This window comes from Salmo salar, chromosome ssa09 (genome assembly GCF_905237065.1).
Source record: "Salmo salar chromosome ssa09, Ssal_v3.1, whole genome shotgun sequence".
In the NCBI taxonomy this organism is placed as follows: Eukaryota; Metazoa; Chordata; class Actinopteri; order Salmoniformes; family Salmonidae; genus Salmo; species Salmo salar.
In genome coordinates, this window is record NC_059450.1 from 81,289,437 (window position 1) to 81,310,459 (window position 21,023).

General features: G+C 45.2%; 1 protein-coding gene across 1 annotated transcript in view; it reads left to right on the plus strand.

Moving 5' to 3' along the window:
* The window catches only part of fgfrl1a (fibroblast growth factor receptor like 1a), a 91,498-nt gene extending 70,851 nt beyond the window's left edge, over positions 1-20,647 (plus strand). The window contains exons 5-8 of the mRNA XM_014212756.2: positions 14,740-14,817; positions 15,618-15,902; positions 16,807-17,160; positions 19,012-20,647. Of these exons, the coding sequence (XP_014068231.1) occupies positions 14,740-14,817; positions 15,618-15,902; positions 16,807-17,160; positions 19,012-19,415 (1,121 nt within the window). The 3' untranslated portion in view covers positions 19,416-20,647. The remainder of the gene's footprint in view (positions 1-14,739; positions 14,818-15,617; positions 15,903-16,806; positions 17,161-19,011) is intronic.
* The last annotated feature ends 376 nt before the right edge of the window (positions 20,648-21,023 follow it).

The window sequence follows — 21,023 nt, forward strand, 5'->3', positions numbered from 1 at the left end:
TCTTAACCTTACGTTAGATGTAGGGGGATGTCAATATATGTTCCCTGCTTCTCTGAATTAACTTTCATTTCTCCGTAACAGGAACCTCAAACCTGAACCCCATTGCTTTTACAGAGCCTTTATATGTTGAAATGATTTGGACGGAACTGGAGAGAGGGAGTTCAAAGTGCAAGGGCGGGAGTGTCGGTTTCAAAGGGAGCGTGGGGCGATCAATATGTGAGATATGTTAATTCGGTAAAGCCCCATCCTGGCCTTGATGTTTGCTAGAGTTACACTGAAGCAGCTGGGATGATGAGCGGGAGAGTGGAAGAGAAGAGACAGAGACACACGTCGCCGGCAGCGACCACCTCCGAAGACAACTGTGAATCTCCTAATTTCACTTCCCCTCAGATATGTTTTAGGAGGGCTGCTCTTACAACTCAGAGAATAAAAAGTTAAACTGAACAAAAGCATAGCTAGAGACTGTCAATGAAATCGAGATAGACCTGTGTGGACATAAATGTGTCCCTTCCCCATGTGCACTGTCCTCTTTGGTGTTAGTGAGAGGCTCCTGTGAGAGAGAGAGAGAGAGAGACAGACAGACAGACAGACAGACAGACAGACAGACAGACAGACAGACAGACAGACAGACAGACAGACAGACAGACAGACAGACAGACAGACAGACAGACAGACAGACAGACAGACAGACAGACAGACAGACAGACAGACAGACAGACAGACAGACAGAGACATGTGAGGTGGAATCCAGTCGGTTCCCTCCTTGAAGTGAATCCATGTGGGACCTGCCTGGACAAATCATCCTAATGTGAGGGGGTTGGATCAGTCCATCATCCTAATGTGAGGGGGTTGGATCAGTCCATCATCCTAATTTGGGGGGGTTCAGCGTTCCATTGTGTCTTCTCCAGTCCACCCATAAACCCATTTTAGGCAAATATTTGGCTTTCATACGTGACCCTGAGTAAATGAAGTGTTAACATGATATGAAGCAGCCCCTGCACACAGGCATGAGGGAAATGTGCTTTCCAAGTGAGGCAGAAAACAAAGTTTGAACAGTGAACAAAAAAAGTCATTTTAGTGCGGATACACACAGAACATGATACTAACTGCAGGTTTCAGAACTTATAAAATGCATCGCACTTGACATTTATGACCAACTGGATGGACCACTTGTACTCAGATATGTTATTTTAGCGAATGTTGACATTATATTTGTACTTAGTAATGTTCATGCTCCAAGGATCTGTTCTTTATATTCATTTTCAAAATGTTCATCTCAACAATCAACCGCACCATCAATTCCAAATTGTTCAGCAGAATACGATAGCGTTCCATTACCATTTAAAGATACATTAAAGTAATAGATACAGAAACTTAACAGTAACCCTGGTATAGCACATTTCAATAGTGAATAGGAATCGGTTTGCAATGTTTCATGACAAAAGATCCATCACATTAATCATTAATCATACTATGTATTTGAACTATGATAAAGAAAAAAATCCACCCAAAACCACAAATTCCTATAATGTGGAGTGTTAAATATGTGCATACAATATTTGTTGTCATTATAATTAGGTTGGTGGCAACATTGTGGAAATCAGTTGCAGCTCAAGTTGACCACAAAAGCCACAATGCAATACCCTCTCTATGGGCTGGCTAGCTAGCTAGCTAGCAAACTATCAAACTTAGCTACACAAAATAATACCAAAGTCAACATCAGCATGTGAAGTAGCTAGCTAGCTGTAAAATTGCCTAAACAAACTGCACTATCAGTTTAGGAGTCTACAATCTCACCATGTTCAACCTGCAGATATATGTGCCTCGTGGAGTGGAGTCTGACATTTGCAACGGCCATGCAATGCACCCTGGACTGAAAAGGCAGACGAGTAGGAGAAATGTGGTAGACCCTTTGTTAAATTACAAATGTATCTAGGTAGGAGTATCGCAAAAATATGGTCAATGGCTCATTCGAGAGAAGACAACCTCCCGCGTTGTGACATCGGCCAGTATTGACACCTGACATGTATGATAGACGTTTTTTGCGATCTGAAAGTCGTATTCTTATTAACTTCAAGTGTAGTGAGAGCGGCTTTATCGCAATGCTACGTCATACCAGACGAAATTGGAGTGTTTAGCCATCTTAACCAGTGGTTCCCTACCTTTATCAGTTACTGTACAACCAACTGAATGTTGCTCTGCTCGGAGTACCACTGAAGTACCCCCTTGTGCATTTTACCAGTAGGTCTATGGTCTCATGACTCTTCTCAAGTACCCCCTGTGGATAGGCCATGTATCCCCAGGGGTCCTAGTACACCTGGTTGGAACCACTGATCTACACTACTATAGGTGGATTTCTTCCTCTCACTAATACCAGGTGATGCCTAATCAGAATGATGCCTAATCAGACATTACCTCCCCCTAGTGATTATACCTGCTGCTTCTCTCTTCCACACACAGAGCAACCCTCCAACACTGCCAGGTATAGAAACTACAAGCCCAAAGTGGTTCTGACAGGGTATGTCAGGGAGACACTGACCAGTGGTCTAGTTTTACAGAGTATGCACGGCACACCAAAAACAGCTTCCATTCTCTTACCATAAGTGGAACAACAAAAGGATATTTTTCTCCAGAGAATGACAGTCAAGGACAGTGTGTGTGTGCGTCCCAGCTGTGTGTGCTGAACACGGCTGCCCACGGGACTCTGTACACACTGGAACCTGAGGTGCAGCAGGTCCTCTATCCTTCCCCTCACACAGGTGACCACAGTTAGACTACAGAGCCCGTTGATGGCAGGAGATCAAACCGACGTGAGGAAGTACAGAGCTCTGCTTGGAGTTACAAAAACACACACACACATAAGCTGTGTTTTTCTTTGGTCTGAAAGATCGCAGTAGAAATCACTGAAATACTTGTCTGTTAGTGTTGACTTTGAACATAGAGAGCTGAACCTGTTGCTGAACTGATCGGTTTGTTTCTGAATTTAGAAGGGACATATACTGTGGTGTTTTAGGGGGTTCGAATGACTTGTTATAATAGCAGGTGTTTGTCTTGGGGTCCCTAACAGTCTGAGTAAGGAAAAGTGTTAGCTATTGCTTAAGTTCCCGTTCCTGACTGAACCACCGCCATGTTGAACTAGACTGGCTCTCAGAATGTCTCTCCAGATACTGATGTAGGTACATCTGTATCATGTTGTTTTGATTAAATGGAATCTATCCCCAACCTGTCTGTTACACATTCATATTCTTTTTTAAATACATTGCATTCTGGACTATGGACTTATCATACCAACATTGCGCTATTTCGTGCTAGTGCTGTAGCTGTTGATTTGTTGACAAACCCCTTAGACATCGACCTACGTGTCAGTTGGAAGCTCCTGGCTGTTGCAGGGTAGCTTCAGAGCAGCTGGGTCCAGACTCATAGGACAGTGGTACTGGGTCCAGACTCATTTAGAAAAGTGAGTCCAGAACAGATAGACCAGGAGTCAGCCCAGAAGGCCAGATTGTGGCTAGTTTTGACCCTCTGACTCTCCTGGTGCTGAGGTCCCAGAGAACCCTGGACTGAGGCAGGAAGTCGCGTGGTCCAAGTCGTTCCCCCCTCTGTGCCGGTAATCCCTAAAAGAGAAGAGGAAATGCTTAATGCCGGGTCAGTCCTCTGCTCGACAGAATAAGTCCTCCCTAAATCTGCCATGCAATTCCTCGCCGTGGACCCCTGCCAGAGAGCAAGGCATCCTGGGTAATCGGCCCATGCAGATGGATTACCTTATGGAATGGTCTGAAAGCTGGAAACTATTCACAGAACAATTTACAGTTTAAGCATGTTCATATTTGTTGATATAGCTCAGAAATTGCAATGCGTAATCACATTTAGTAAATAGTATTAGTCATAAACGTTGTTGCCTTGGCTCAGTCTAAAATAACTTTCAAAGGAGCAACTATTAGGTGAACAGCTTAGTGAAAAAGAATGTTTAAAAAGATTCACTCTAGTTTCATGTCTCTTTCATGCTGAAGACACTCGCTCTACAAAAAGGGAGATGAAAAGGATTTGTGGAGGGCCTCTGCGAATTGAGTTCTTAGGCAATGCAAGCCAAGCATACATCGTCTGGCCATTAAAACCAATTAAAACTCACACTCAGGAAATGTGAAATGTCAACATTTTAATAGCGCCGAATCAGTAATGTTTAATGAACTTTGAAAATGTTAACGCTTCAAAGATGCATCTGGTGCGATTTTGACTGTAAATATCCTCAACAGGTTGTTAATCTGTCGGCCTCTCTGTGTTATTCATTCCTTTGTACGGGTGTAGTGGCACTAGATAATTTAGTAACGCCACTGCTCGTAAATCTCCCCCTCCGTTTAGAGCCAGTCGTTAATACAGACCTGTGTAACAGCACCAAATGGTAATGGTTTCCATAAGCTAGGCCCTGGAATTGTGTAAATCAGATTCTCAAGAGAGCTGGGGGTGAAGGTTGTAGCTAGCATTGCACACTGTCAATCCTCTGGAGCTCAGTCTTTGTGTGTGGAGCTGGAATAACAATCCCTCTCGGGTTTCACACTCTAGTTTCTGCTCAAAAAGCAGAAAAGATGACAGAGTAATTAGCGTGGTTTTGGGAGAAATATTATTTGTTTTGATCTGGGTGTTTAGTTGGGGGTAATATTCTGTCCAACCATTCTATTATCTGGCCTTGTACATCAATCTAAAACATGTTGTGGCAAAGCTCTGATTCTGAGGGTTTCAAGCCACAATTGAACTGTGAAGAGTTAGGCTTGGCCAGTGAATAAGAGAGGACAGTAGACACTGACCCACCCACCCTCTCGCTACCAAACTAGACTGTCCAGACTGAGATCCAATGTCTCTGAATAAAAATTACTGAAGGACATGACCCCATTGGAAAACAGAGGTCTACACCAACACTGGACTCAGGGATTCATATTTCGGAGGACTGAGCGCCGGGCCTTCCAGAGCTGCCGCCTAGCTACTCTGCAGACATTAAAACAAATACACTGTGGGGTTACACAAACAGGCCTGTCACAGGGCACCCAGTCAGTGAATGTGTGAAATGTAGCACGCTGTTGTGCCATTTTCCCCAGAAGAAAGGGGAAAGGGAGTTTGTTTTATTGAGAAACCTGACTCCCCTCATACTGCATGTCTTTGTTTGACTTTCTATGAATCAGCGAGAGTTTTTGATGGGCGGGCCGCAACGGGTGAAGGCTGATTTTCTGCAGCCATGCTGTTTGGATATACTGTATTTCAGAAGGCTAATGGAGGGTATATTACTGTAATTACTGTAGATCATGGAGGGTATATTACTGTAGGACATGAAGGGTATACTACTGTAATTACTGTAGCACATGGAGGGTATAATATTGTAATTACTGTAGGACATAGAGGGTATATTAATGTAATTACTGTAGGACATGGAGGGTATATTACTGTAGTACATGGAGGGTATATTCATGTATTTACTGTCGAACATGGAGTGTATATTTGTGTAATTACTGTAGGACATGGAGGGTATTACTGTAATTACTGTAGGACACGGAGGGTATATTACTGTAGGACATGAAGGGTATACTACTGTAATTACTGTAGCACATGGAGGGTATAATATTGTAATTACTGTAGGACATAGAGGGTATATTACTGTAATTACTGTAGGACATGGAGGGTATATTACTAGTACATGGAGGGTATATTCATGTAATTACTGTCGAACATGGAGTGTATATTTGTGTAATTACTGTAGGACATGGAGGGTATTACTGTAATTACTGTAGGACATGGAGGGTATATTACTGTAGGACATGGAGGGTATATTACTGTAGGACATGGAGGGTATACTACTGAAATTACTGTAGGATGTGGAGGGTATATTACTGTAATTACTGTCAGACATGGAGGGTATATTACTGTAATTACTGTAGGACATGTAGGCTATTACTGTAATTAATGTAGGACATGGGGGTATATTACTGTAGGACATGGAGGATATATTACTGTAATTACTGTATAACACGGAGGGTATATTACTACAATTACTGTAGGACATGGAAGGTATATTAGTGAAATTACTGTAGGACATGGAGGGTATGTTACTGTAGTACATGGAGGGTATATTATTGTAGGACATGGAGGATATATTACTGTAGGGCATGGAGGATATATTACTGTAGGACATGGAAGGTATATTACTGAAATTACTGTAGGTCATGGAAGGTATATTACTGTAGAACATGGAGGGTATATTACTGTAATTACTGTAGGATATGGAGGGTATATTACTGTAGGACACTAAGGGTATATTACTGTAGAACATGGAGGGTATATTACTGTGATTACTGTAGGACATGGAGGGTATATTACTGTAATTACTGTAGGACATGGTGGGTATTTTACCTTAGGACATGGAGGCTATTTTACTGTAATTACTGTAGGACATGGATGATATATTACTGTAATTACTGTAGGACATGGAGGGTATATTACTGTAGAACATGGAGGGTATATTACTGTAGAACATGGAGGGTATATTACTGTAGGACATGGAAGGCATATTATTGTAGGACATGGAGGGTATATTACTGTAGGACATGGAGGGTAAATGAATGTAGCACATGGAGGGTATATTATTGTAGGACATGGTGTCACGGGTTTCGTAGGGTAGAGACCAAGAGGCAGCGGGAAAATGTACACTCATCTTCTTTTTATTTGGTGAAGAAGGAAAACACATAAACGTATACAAAACAAAAACGAACTTGACAGTCTTGTCAGGCAAACAGCTAAACAAGAACAATCTCCCACAAAAACCCATGAAAAACAAACTCCTAATTATAGGACTCTCAATCAGAGGCAACAATAACCAGCTGCCTCCAATTGAAGGTCCAACCCCAATTAACTAAACATAGAAATACAAAAGACTAGATAGAACATAGAAATATACTAACATAGAACAATGACTAACAAACCCCGGACTAATAAATCAAATACCCCTCTACCTAAACACATACACAAAACACACCCTGAACCACATAAAACAAACACCCCCTGCCACGTCCTGACCAAACTACAATAACAAATAACCCCTATACTGGGCAGGACATGACAGTACCCCCCCCCCCCAAAGGTGCAGACCCCGGATGCACCTCACACAAATAACCAAAATAAACCCCCAAAACAAAATAAATCCCAAAACTAAAGGGAGGGAAGGGAGGGTGGCTGCCATCACCGACGGCTCCTGTGCTACACCCCCCTTCCCCCCCTCCCCAAACCTCCTACAGTGGAGGTGGCTTAGGCTCAGGCCTTAATCCCCTACCTGACCAAACCACCCCCACTGCATACCTTTGCCAGAGGCCAGTCACTGAAGACCCTGGACTGTCCTCTGGGAGCTCCGGACTGTAGGCCGACTCTGGGAGCTCCGGACTGTAGGCCGTCTCACTCGGTTCCGGACTGTAGGCCGTCTCACTCGGTTCCGGACTGTAGGCCGTCTCACTCGGTTCCGGACTGTAGGCCGTCTCACTCGGTTCCGGACTGTAGGCCGTCTCACTCGGTTCCGGACTGCACACTGTTGTCAGATACTCTGGACGGGGTACTGTTGCCAGATACTCTGGACGGGGCACTGTCGTCGGACACTCTGGACGGGGTACTGTTGCCGGATACTCTGGACGGGGCACTGTCGTCGGACACTCTGGACGGGGCACTGTCTCTGGACACTCTGGACAGGGTACTGTTGCCGGACACTCTGGACGGGGCACTGTCATTGGGCTGGCGCACTGGACTGGGCTGGCGCACTGGAAGCCTAATGCGTGGGGCTGGTAGTGGAGGTACCAGACTGGGGACACACACCTCAGGGCTAGTGCGAGGAGCAGGAACAGGACGAGTTGGACTGGGCTGAACCACTGGAAGCCTGGTGCGTGGTGATGGTTTAGGAGACGCCAGACTATGGATACGCACCTCAGGGCCAGTGCGGGGAGCAGGAACAGGACGAGTTGGACTGGGCTGACGCACTGGAAGCCTGGTGCGTGGTGCTGGTTCTGGATGTGCCAGACTGGAAACACGCACCTTAGGGCTAGTGCGAGGAGCAGGAAAAGGACGAGTTGGACTGGGCTGACGCACTGGAGGCCTGGTGCGTGGTGCTGGTATAGGATGTGCCAAACATAGAAATAGAAAACATAGAAAAGCACAAAACACCACCTGTCACGCCCTGACCTACTCTACTATAGAAAATGACATCTTACTAGGGTCAGGACGTGACAGTACCCCCCCAAAAGGTGCAGACTCCGAATGCAACAAACCAAAAAAAAACACCACAAAACAAAAGGGAGGGTAGGGAGGGTGATAATTGTCTGTGGCGGCTCAAATGCAGTCCACATAACCTCCAGCATAGGAGGCGGCTCCGGTTCTGGGCGTCCTCCCCGCTCCACCCGCTGATCCTTCTGCTTTATGACCACCTGACCGTGAATCGTCGTCGAAGGAACCGGACTGTAGATCATTTCTGGAGTTTCTGGGCTGCAGGCCGCCGCTGGAGGTTCTGGGCTGCGGGCCGCCGCTAGAGGTTCCGGACTGCGTGCCGTCTCAGGAGGTTCCGGACTGCGGGCCATCTCAGGAGGTTCCGGACTGCGGGCCGTCTCAGGAGGTTCCGGACTGCGGGCCGTCTCAGGAGGTTTTGGACTGCTGGCCGTCTCAGGAGGTTCCGTGCCATGGATCATCACTGGAGGCTTCGTGCCATGGATCATCACTGGAGGCTTCGTGCCATGGATCATCACTGGAGGCTTCGTGCCATAGATCCTCTCTACAGGCTTCTGACCATAGATCATCACTGGAGGCTTCATTCGTGGAGCTGGAATAGGTCTCACCGGACTAGGGAACATCGCTGGGAGTTCTGGACTAGGGAACGTCGCTGGGAGTTCTGGACTAGGGAACGTCTCTGGACTAGGGAACGTCTCTGGGAGTTCTGGACTAGGGAACGTCGCTGGAGGCTCCGGACTGGAAAGCGTCGCAGGAGGCCAGGTGTGCAGCGCAGGCACAGGCTATACTGGGTCGTGGAGGCGCACTGGAGATCTGGAGCTTATGGCTGGCACAACCCGTCCTGGCTGGATAACCTCCGTAGCCCAACAAGCGCGAGGCGTTGTGACAGGTCGCACAGGTTTGTATTGGCGAACTGGGGTTACCGTGCGTAGAGCTGGCGCAGGATAACCAGGGTCGAGAAAACGCAACCAGGAACGCTGAGCAGGCATACTCTTTCCTGGCTGAATGCCAACTCTAGCACGGCACCTGTGAGGAGCTTGCACCGAGCGCACCGGGCTGTAGCTGCGCACTGGCGACACTCCCCCCACAGTAAACACGGGGAGTTGGCACAGGTCTCCAACCTGACTCTGCCAATCTCCCCGTGTGCCCCCCCCCCCAAAAAAAAACATTTTTGGGGGCTGCCTCTCGCACTTGCCTCGCCGTTGGTATCGTGCCTCCTCTCGTCGCCACTCTGCTCTCACTGCCTCCACCTGTTCCCATGGAAGGCGATCCCATCCAGTCTGGATCTCCTCCCATGTCCAGGATCCCTTTCCATCCAGAACTTCCTCCCAGGTCCATTCTCTTCCACGCTGCTTGGTCAATCAATCAATCAATCAAATGTATTTTTATATAGCCCTTCGTACATCAGCTGATATCTCAAAGTGCTGTACAGAAACCCAGCCTAAAACCCCAAACAGCAAGCAAAGCATGTGAAAGAAGGACGGTGGCTAGGAAAAACTCCCTAGGAAAAACTCCCTAGAAAGGCCAAAAACCTAGGAAGAAACCTAGAGAGGAACCAGGCTATGAGGGGTGGCCAGTCCTCTTCTGGCTGTGCAGGGTGGATATTATAACAGAACATGGTCAAGATGTTAAAATGTTAAAATGTTCATAAATGACCAGCATGGTCAAATAATAATAATCATAGTAGTTGTCGAGGGTGCAACAAGCACGTCCGGTGAACAGGTCAGGGTTCCATAGCCGCAGGCAGAACAGTTGAAACTGGAGCAGCAGCACGGCCAGGTGGACTGGGGACAACAAGGAGTCATCATGCCAGGTAGTCCTGAGGCATGGTCCTAGGGCTCAGGCCCCCCGAGAGAGAGAGAGAGAGAAAGAAAGAAAGAAAGAAAGAAAGAAAGAAAGAAAGAAAGAAAGAAAGAAAGAAAGAAAGAAAGAAAGAAAGAAAGAAAGAAAGAAAGAATTAGAGAGAGCATACTTAAATTCACACTGGACACCGGATAAGACAGGAGAAATACTCCAGATATAACAGACTGACCCTAGCCCCCCGACACATAAACTATTACTGTAGGACATGGAGGTTGTATTACTGTAGGACATGGAGGGTATATTACTGTAGGTCATGGAGGGTATATAACTATAGGTCATGGAGGGTATATTACTGTAGGACATGGAGGTTGTATTACTGTACGACATGGAGGGTATGTTACTGTAGGACATGGAGGGTATATTACTGTAGGACATGGAGGTTGTATTACTGTACGACATGGAGGGTATGTTACTGTAGGACATGGAGGGTATATTACTGTAGGACATTTGACTTGTGATTGGGGGGGTCTTATTAAATGAGGGTGGATATTGTTATTGAGTTCAGCTGAAATTGATGGAATGATGTTCAACATGGTCATGTTCTTTGTGTGTGTGTGTGTTCTCAAATGTAAGTGCACAGTGTAATCACAATAAACCCTCATAGTGCCTTTAGTGTTTGAATGTGCAGTAGACACCACTTGAGAGCATTCTGTCGGGCTGTATCACCGCCTGGTACGGCAACTGCACCGCCCACAACGGCAGGGCTCTCCAGAAGGTGGGGCACTCAGCCTAACGCATCACCGGGGGCACGCTGCCTGCCCTCCAGGACATCTACAGCACCTGGTGTCACAGGAAGGTCAAGAAGATCATCAAGGACCTCAACCACCTGAGCGTGTTTTTACCCGCTAGCATCTACAAGGCGGAGACAGTACAGGTGCATCAAAGCTGGGGCCGAGAAACTGAAAAACAGCTTCTGTCTCCAGGCCACCAGACTGTTAAATAGTCATCACTAGTCAGCCTCCGCCCAGCACCCTGCCCTGAACCTTAGACACTGTTACTAGCAGGCTAACACCAGGTACTCTACCCTGAACCTTAGACACTGTTACTAGCAGGCTAACACCAGGTACTCTACCCTGTACCTTAGAGACTGTTACTAGCAGGCTAACACCAGGTACTCTATCCTGTACCTTAGACACTGTTACTAGCAGGCTAACACCAGGTACTCTACCCTGAACCTTAGACACTGTTACTAGCAGGCTAGCACCAGGTACTCTACCCTGTACCTTAGAGACTGCTGCCTTATGTACATAGTCATGGAACACTGGTCACTTTAATTTACATTTACATTTAAGTCATTTAGCAGACGCTCCTATCCAGAGCGACTTACAAAATGGTGCATTCACCTTATGATATCCAGTGGAACAACCACTTTACAATAGTGCATCTAAATCTTTTAAGGGGGGGGGGTTAGAAGGATTACTTTAATAATGTTTACATAGTGTTTCACCCACTTTATATGTACAGTTTAAGTCGGAAGTTTACATACCCCTTAGCCAAATACATTTAAACTCAGTTTTTCACAATTCCTGACATTTAATCCTAGTAAAAATTCCCTGTCTTAGGTCAGTTAGGATCACCACTTTATTTTAAGAATGTGAAATGTCAGAATAATAGTCGAGAGAATGATTTATTTCAGGTTTTATTTCTTTCATCACAATCCCAGTGGGTCAGAAGTTTACATACTGAGTGTATGTAAACTTCTGACCCACTGGGATTGTGATGAAAGAAATTAGTATTTGGTAGCATTGCCTTTAAATTGTTTAACTTGGGTCAAACATTTTGGGTAGCCTTCCACAAGTTTCCCTTAAGCCCATTCCTCCTGACAGAGCTGGTGTAACTGAGTCAGGTTTGAAGGCCTCCCTGCTCACACACACTTTTTAGGTTGTGCCCACAGATTTTCTATAGGATTGAGGTCAGGGCTTTGTGATGGCCACTCCAATACCTTGACTTTGTTGTCCTTATGCCATTTTCACACAACTTTGGAAGTATGCTTGGGGTCATTGTCCATTTGGAAGACCCATTTGCGACCAAGCTTTAACTTCCTGACTGATGTCTTGAGATGTTGCTTCAATATATCCACATAATTTTCCTTTTCTCATGATGCCATCTATTTTGTGAAATGCACCAGTCCCTCCTGCAGCAAAGCACCCCCACAACATGATGCTGCCACCCCCGTGCTTCACAGTTGAGATGGTGTTCTTCGGCTTGCAAGCCTCCCCATTTTTCATCCTAACCTAACGACGGTCATTATGGCCAAACAGTTCTATTTTTGTTTCATCAGACCAGAGGACATTTCTCCAAAAGTACGATCTTTGTCTCCATGTGCAGTTGCAAACCGTAGTCTGGCATTTTTATTGCGGTTTTGGAGGAGTGGCTTCTTCCTTGCTGAGCGGCCTTTCAGGTTATGTCGATATAGGACTCGTTTTATTGTGGATATAGATACTTTTGTACCTGTTTCCTCCTGCATCTTCACAAGATCCTTTGCTTTTGTTCTGGGATTGATTTGCACTTTTCGCACCAAAGTACGTTCATCTCCAGGAAGCAGAACAGGCTTCCTTCTTGAGCGGTATGGCGGCTGAGTGGTCCCATGGTGTTTATACTTGCGTACTAATGTTTGTACAGATGACCGTGGTACCTTCAGGCGTTTGGAAATTGCTCCCAAGGATGAACCAGACTTGGCTGATTTCTTTTGATTTTCCCATGATGTCAAGCAAAGAGGCACTGAATTTGAAGGTAGGCATTGAAATACATCCACAGGTACACCTCCAATTGACTCAAATAATGTCAATTAGCCGATCAGAAGCTTCTAAAGCCATGACATAATTTTCTGGAATTTTCCAGGCACAGTCAACTTAGTGTATGTAAACTTCTGACCCACTGGAATTGTGATACAGTGAATTATAAGTGAAATAATCTGTCTAAACAATTGTTGGAAAAATTACTTGTGTCATGCACAAAGTAGATGTCCTAACCGACTTGCCAAAACTATAGTTTGTTTAACAAGAAATGTGTGGAGTGGTTGAAAAACGTGTTTTAATGACTCCAACCTAAGTGTATGTAAACATCCGACTTCAAATGTATGTGGTGTATATACCTATACATTGTATTTGCATTTTGATTTGAAGAAAGGGTACTGTGGAGGGAGAGAGAGAGAGGGAGGGAGTGTAGGGGCCCATTGTAGGGGCCCCTACACTGTAGGGGCCTAGTATGTAAGGAGCATGGCTGGGTGAGTGGATTGATAATGAAGCTGTCCGGTGTCCATCAGTGGTGCTCTCTTCCTTTCTTCTCTTCCTCTCCTCTCCTCTGACTTGCCTAGTTAAATAAAGGTTAAAAAAATGTATCCCCTCTCTTATCCTCCTCTTCCTCTCTCCTCTTCCTCTCTTCTCTTCATCTCCCCCTCTTTCTCTTTCCTCTTCCTCTCATTTCCTATATTCTCTTCTCTTCCTCTCTCTTCCTACCCTCTCTCCTCTTCCTCTTTCCTCTTCCTCTCATAACCTATCTTCTCTTCCTTTCTCTTCCTCTCTTCTTCCTCTCCCCTCTTCTCCTCTTCCTCTCTCCTCGTGCTCTTTCTCTCCTTTCTTCTCCTCCTCTTCCTCTCCTCCTCTTCCTCTCTACTTTTCCTCTCCTCTCTTCTCCCCTTCCTCTCTCCTATTTCTCCCTTCTTTTCCTCTCTTCCTCCACTCCCCTCCTCTCTTCTATTCTCCACACCTTTTCACCTCTTCCTCTCCCCTCCTCCCCTCCTCTCCTCTCTTTTGTAGGCCCAGTACTGTAAGAGTGCTTAACCATGTATTCTTTGAGATCAAACTGTCCTGCCGCCGGCTTCAAAGAACTGCCAGCTCTGAACATGCCGGTCATGTGTTGGAGTTGGAGGGAGGAGCAGGGGAGAGTGTGGTGTAAGCAGAATACCATACAGCAACTCAGGTTACCAGTTCGTCAGATACAACCATCCAGCACTGCACAAAAAGAGCCAACAGGAAGCTGCCTTCATTTTCTTCTATTTGCATTTAAATGTATTCTCAGTCCAAATGGCTGAATTCAAAGACGTTGGCTCCAAATCAATGCATGTGGCACCCGCAGGTGGTCCAAGACTGTTCTTCGCTCGCTCTTTTCACAAGCATCAGATTTTTCTTCAGCGCAGGCCAGCCAGGCCAATATTAGCACATATAGCCACTGAGAATAGATCAGTCACTTATCAGTTTTGACAAGTTGGCATTGGTTTACCCAGTCCTACCTGATGTAACGTCTGATTCTTGCATGAACGGCTCCTCAGAATATGTCCACATCTTGAAGTGGTTTCATGACGTTCAGTATCGCCGATCTGTTTAGCATTGACTCATCATTGTTAGTCCATCACTCTGTGTCTCCTGGAGTGAGGAGGGGGCTGGCAGAACAAAGCCTTGAGCAGGACCAGTCACAGAGATGATCTGGGGTCTTCATCATCCCATGTTACTTCAGGCTGGATTCTGGTTCTGGCCTAATCCCACTACTACATCCACAGACACATTAGAGCATATTGGATCACTGCTAGAGCTGTGAATTATGAAACTGTTTTATCACTGGGAGGATGTTATTTCCCACTGACACTGATGCTATGCTAACTCTATCTGTCTGTCTGTCTCTCTCTGTCTGTAGAGGATGCCAGCACTGGGAGGGACGGAGCAGGAACAGCGGGAGACCCAGAATACCACACTGACCTCTCAGGGAAACTGGGTAAGACACTGAGCACGGTCTCTCTCTCTCTCTCTCTCTCTCTCTCTCTCTCTCTCTCTCTCTCTCTCTCTCTCTTTCTCTCTCTCTCTCTCTGACGTTTATCTCTGGTATCATCTGACCCTAGATCATTTAGAAAACAGGGCATTGTCGTAGTGATGGGTATGTAGTGGCCCAGTCTCTAGAGGGGGTGTAGTTCTAGTGTGTCTGGCACCCCCCCACCACCACCACCACCACCACCACCCTCACCAGCAGGGTGATGTTTGCTTGGGTAATTACCTCTGACAGGCCAGAGAGCAGGCTATTTGAGTGAAGTGTGATTGGGGAAACATTCCATCCTCTCCCCTCTCTCTCTGTTGGCTGCCCTCTTTGACCAGTCGTATCAAACTGGAGTCCACTATTGTATTTTCTTTTCTCCTGATGACTCTGCCTCGACACAGTTCAGATACAACCAGCGTTGAACTGCTGAGTGAAACTTTAAAGGAGAAAGTGTTGGTTTTGTCAACGTGCCCCTTGCCGAGTTATGTTATGCTGAATAGTGCCGCCACACCAGAAATACTGTTTGACCCCAAATGGAAGCCCCACAACATACACATAATATTTATTTGTTCAGTGTAAGAAAAAGAACGTTGTCAAACAAACATACTCAACCTTAATTATGTTCAAAGTCATCCTGCGTGATTCATTGCGATATTTAAATGTTGTCTGGTGTGCATTGTGCATACCATTATAAACTGTTCCTGTGAAGTTTATCCTTTTTCTCAACAACACTATTTCGTAAACAACCCTTTCTTTGATCGCAGTCCGACCACGCTTCACGCAGCCAGCCAAGATGAGGAAGCGCGTGATCGCCCGGCCGGTGGGCAGCTCAGTACGGCTGAAGTGCACGGCCAGCGGGAACCCTCGTCCGGACATCGTGTGGCTGAAGGACAACAAGCCGCTGACCCCTGAGGAGGTGGGCGAGGGCCGTAAGAAGAAGTGGACCCTGAGTCTGAAGAATCTGACCCCTGAGAACAGCGGGAAGTACACCTGCCACGTCTCCAACCGGGCTGGAGAGATCAACGCCACATACAAAGTGGAAGTAATCCGTAAGTTTGGTCACTTACTTACTTTCAGTATAGATGTATTGTTTTTTCGTTGATTTATATTTTATATGATGGTAACAGGGTGTTATGGTTAAACAGGGTGTTATAATATGGTGGTAACAGGGTGTTATGGTTAAACAGGGTGTTATAATAATAAAACTTCATTGTTGAAGTTTAATTAGCATTGAGGGTAAGGGAAAAGGGGATACCTAGTCAGTTGTACAACTGAATGCCTTCAACTGAAAGGTGTCTTCCACTTTTAACCCAACCCCTCTGAATCAGACAGGTGCAGGGGGCTGCTTTAATCAACATCCATATTTTCAGCACCCAGGGAACAGTGGGTAAACTGCCTTGCTCAGGGGCAGAATGACAGATTTTGACCTTATCAGCTTGGGGATTTCATCCAGCAACCTTTCGATTACTGGCCCAACGGTCTAACCACTAGGCTACCTTCTAGGGTTAGAGTAGGGTAATAATACAGGGGGGTTGGAGGTTTGGAGGTTGGGGATTAACTCTTGTTTACTGGTCAGATTGGTTTATAGTTGAGTTTTGAGGATGGGGTTTGGGTTTAGGTTGGTAATGGTTGGTTGAGGTTGGGTTAATCCTGGGCTGATGTGGTATGGTGAGCCTCAGCCTCCCTCTCTCTCTCTCCCCTTGACCATCTGCTTAGCATTATATCCCAGCTGTGTGCTGACTAAAAAAACACATGTTTCTACCAAACCCAGAAGCGGAGAGGAGGAAGTGAATAAAACTTGTGCTTGCTTGTGTCAAATGTGTCATTTTCTCCCTCAACCTCAGCCTATTCTAGCCGCAGCACAGAGAACGAGAGGAAAGCGCTGAACATGGCAATATCTTTTCTGTTCATTTGAATAGCATGAATATGCTCTAAATGTATTCCCCTTTATAGAGCGGACAAATTCCAAGCCTATCCTAACCGGCACCCATCCGGTGAACACCACGGTGGACTACGGCGGTACCACCTCATTCCAGTGTAAGGTCCGCAGTGACGTCAAGCCGGTGATTCAGTGGCTGAAGAGGGTGGAGCCGGGGGACGAGAACAAGTACAACTCCACCATCGAGGTGGGCGACCATGGCTTCGTGGTGCTGCCCACGGGAGAGGTGTGGTCCAGGCCAGACGGCTCCTACCTCAACAAGCTGCTCATCACCCGGGCCAAGGAGGAGGACGCTGGGATGTACATCTGTCTGGGTGCCAACACCATGGGTTACAGCTTCCGCAGTGCTTACCTCACTGTCCTGCCAGGTGAGTGGAACACCCTGTTACAACTATATAACACCGTGCTTAACCATAACACCCGGTTACAACCATATTATAACACCCTGTTTAACCATAACACCTGGTTACAACCATATTATAACACCCTGTTTAACCATAACACCTGGTTACAACCATATTATAACACCCTGTTTAACCATAACACCCGGTTACAACCATATTATAACACCCTGTTTAACCATAACACCTGGTTACAACCATATTATAACACCCTGTTTAACCATAACACCTGGTTACAACCATATTATAACACCCTGTTTAACCATAACACCCGGTTACAACCATATTATAACACCCTGTTTAACCATAACAGCCTGTTACAACTATATAACACCGTGCTTAACCATAACACCCGGTTACAACCATATTATAACACCCTGTTTAACCTTAACAGCCTGTTACAACTATATAACACCGTGCTTAACCATAACACCCGGTTACAACCATATTATAACACCCTGTTTAACCTTAACAGCCTGTTACAACTATATAACACCCTGTTTAACCATAACACCCAGTTACAACCATATTATAACACCCTGTTTAACCATAACACCCTGTTACCACCATATTATAACACCCTGTTTAACCATAACACCCTGTTACCACCATATTATAACACCCTGTTTAACCATAACACCCTGTTACCACCATATTATAACACCCTGTTTAACCATAACATCCTGTTACAACCATATTATAACACCCTGTTTAACCATAACACCCTGTTACAACCATATTATAACACCCTGTTTAACCATAACACCCTGTTACCACCATATTATAACACCCTGTTTAACCATAACATCCTGTTACAACCATATTATAACACCCTGTTTAACCATAACAGCCTGTTACCACCATATTATAACACCCTGTTTAATCATAACACCCTGTTTAACCATAACACCCTGTTACCACCATATTGTAACACCCTGTTTAACCATAACACCCTGTTACCACCATATTATAACACCCTGTTTAACCATAACACCCTGTTACCACCATATTATAACACCCTGTTTAACCATAACACCCTGTTACAACCATATAACACCCTGTTTAACCATAACACCCTGTTACCACCATATTATAACACCCTGTTTAACCATAACACCCTGTTACCACCATATTATAACACCCTGTTTAACCATAACACCCTGTTAACACCATATTATAACACCCTGTTTAACCATAACACCCTGTTATCACCATATTATAACACCCTGTTTAACCATAACATCCTGTTACCACCATATTATAACACCCTGTTTAACCATAACACCCTGTTACCACCATATTATAACACCCTGTTTAACCATAACACCCTGTTACCACCATATTATAACACCCTGTTTAACCATAACTCCCTGTTACCACCATATTATAACACCCTGTTTAACCATAACATCCTGTTACCACCATATTATAACACCCTGTTTAACCATAACACCCTGTTACCACCATATTATAACACCCTGTTTAACCATAACACCCTGTTAACACCATATTATAACACCCTGTTTAACCATAACTCCCTGTTACCACCATATTTTAACACCCTGTTTAACCATAACATCCTGTTACAACCATATTATAACACCCTGTTTAACCATAACTCCCTGTTACAACCATATAACATCCTGTCACATTCACAACCAAACAACATGTGATGCACCCATCATCCACAACTGTTAAACTGAAGTTGTTTTAATAATGGTTATATTTTCTACTGTATGTATTCTCCATCAGGTTTTAATAGTGACTTTTGACCAAGCTGCTCATAACTCCCCATATTTCCTCTTCTCTCCCCTCCAGACCCAAAGCCTCACCACACTCCCATCCCCACGGCTACCTCCCCCAGCCTGCCCTGGCCTGTGATCATCGGCCTCCCAGCCGGGTTGGTGTTCATCTTGGGTACTGTCCTGCTGTGGTTCTGTCAGTCCAAACGCCACTGCTCCTCTGGAGGTGTGGTCACCACCCAGGCTCTGACCGCCTCACAGCGCCCGCCCCCCCGGGTACCAGCCTGCCCCCCCAGCGGGGACAAAGACTGCCTGAGCTACTACATGACCCAGCAGCAGCAGCTCCTCCTGGCCCAGGGAGGCAGCGGTCTGGCGGTACCTAAGGTCTACCCAAAGATCTACACAGACATCCACACACACACCCACTCACACATGGATGGAAAAGTGCACCAACACCAGCATATCCACTACCAATGTTAGCTGCCACTGTCCCGACAGGCCCTCATGTCTGCAGTGTTGTGTCAGCTCCCACCACCTCCCCTCCACACGCCCAGTCCTGCTTTCCTCCTAAAGACCCAGCCAAACAGTGTGAGCTGGGGTGCCGCACACAAACCCTCTTACTGCTAAATACTGTACTGTACTGAACCAAGGCCCTGGGGAACATGGACACAGTCAGGATAGATAGCACCCTCCATGAGGTACAGAATAAGGGACATGGGAATGCCGTTCAGGAATCCCACATGAACTAATGTGAGTCCAAATGGAGCAATATTTCACACAGAACCACACTCTGCAGAGAGATGGCAACATTTGGTTTCTCTAGTCTGGTTCAATCTGCACAAACTCACAGTGACTGAAATGAGTGAATGTATAGAGTTAGCTCTGTCTCATTTGAGAGTCTTTACTCTGTAGGAAAATAGCAGCATTTCCTGCAACACCCCATCTCCTCTCTGGCCTTCATGTGCAGTGACTGTGGAAGGGTCCAAGAGGATTATGTATATTAGCTCCACATTTTTGTCAGATGCACAGCCTCAGCAAGCACCAAAAGGAATATGGTGCAATGTAAAATGTTCACAGATTTTATGGATTGCCGTTGGATTGAATCAGAATCCAAATGTGCCTTCACATCCTGAGAAGGTCAGAAGCAGGTCAACCAGCAGAGACACAGCGGGATTGAGTCAACAAAGATTGCATGTATTTTGTTTCTCAAAAAGGTTTTGTTCAAGGAAAAGGACCTGCAAAGCATTACAGTCTTTTGTCTGTTGTATGTGTACGTGAATGGAAAATTATTTATGGGTAATAGGAAATGGTATGAAATCGTGTAAAGAACGTTATAATTCCTAAGGCCGATCATATTGTCACTATCCTAAAAAAGAACCTAGATACTGAAATATTCAGAATTACAGCAAAACATACAATACTGTGTTCTTCTCATTATTACTTGGGTTTTACAGGTCAGTGGTACTGTTGGGTTGATCCAAACCGCAGGGGCACCCAATCACAAAAGGACTTGTTCAACTTTTGAATTCTCAGGTGGCCATCTTTCTTTTTGTCTCTTGTTCTTTGGGTGTGTATAGGGTATAACTCTGACCACTATATGAAACTGTGGAATATGTCTTTGACTGCTTATGTAATGGAACCCTTTTCAAGCTTTGAGAAGAGAAACGGAAAGCTTCCCAAAAACCAAAATACAGTATGATTGCTGCATTGTCTGTGAAAAGTGTCCTCAAACTGATTGTTCAGTTGTTCTGTGTTTTACCCCAGTATTTGTTGTGTCAAAGCTAATGGACTGCCAGATTAAGAATTCATGCACTTATTCCAAGTATGTTGATCAAAGTAGTGTTATAGTTCATCTATTGCTTTCAGCTTTTTGGGGGGAATCTAGAATCATGGAATATCTCCTGTTGAATTGACCTACAAATTGAAATTCCAAGTAATTGTCTAGACTCAAAAATATATATATATTTACACACAGTGCATTCTGAAAGTATTCAGACCCCTTGACTTTTTCCACAATTTGTTACATTACAGCATTTTTCTAAAATGGATTAAATAGTTTTCCCCCTCAATCTACGGACAATACGCCAT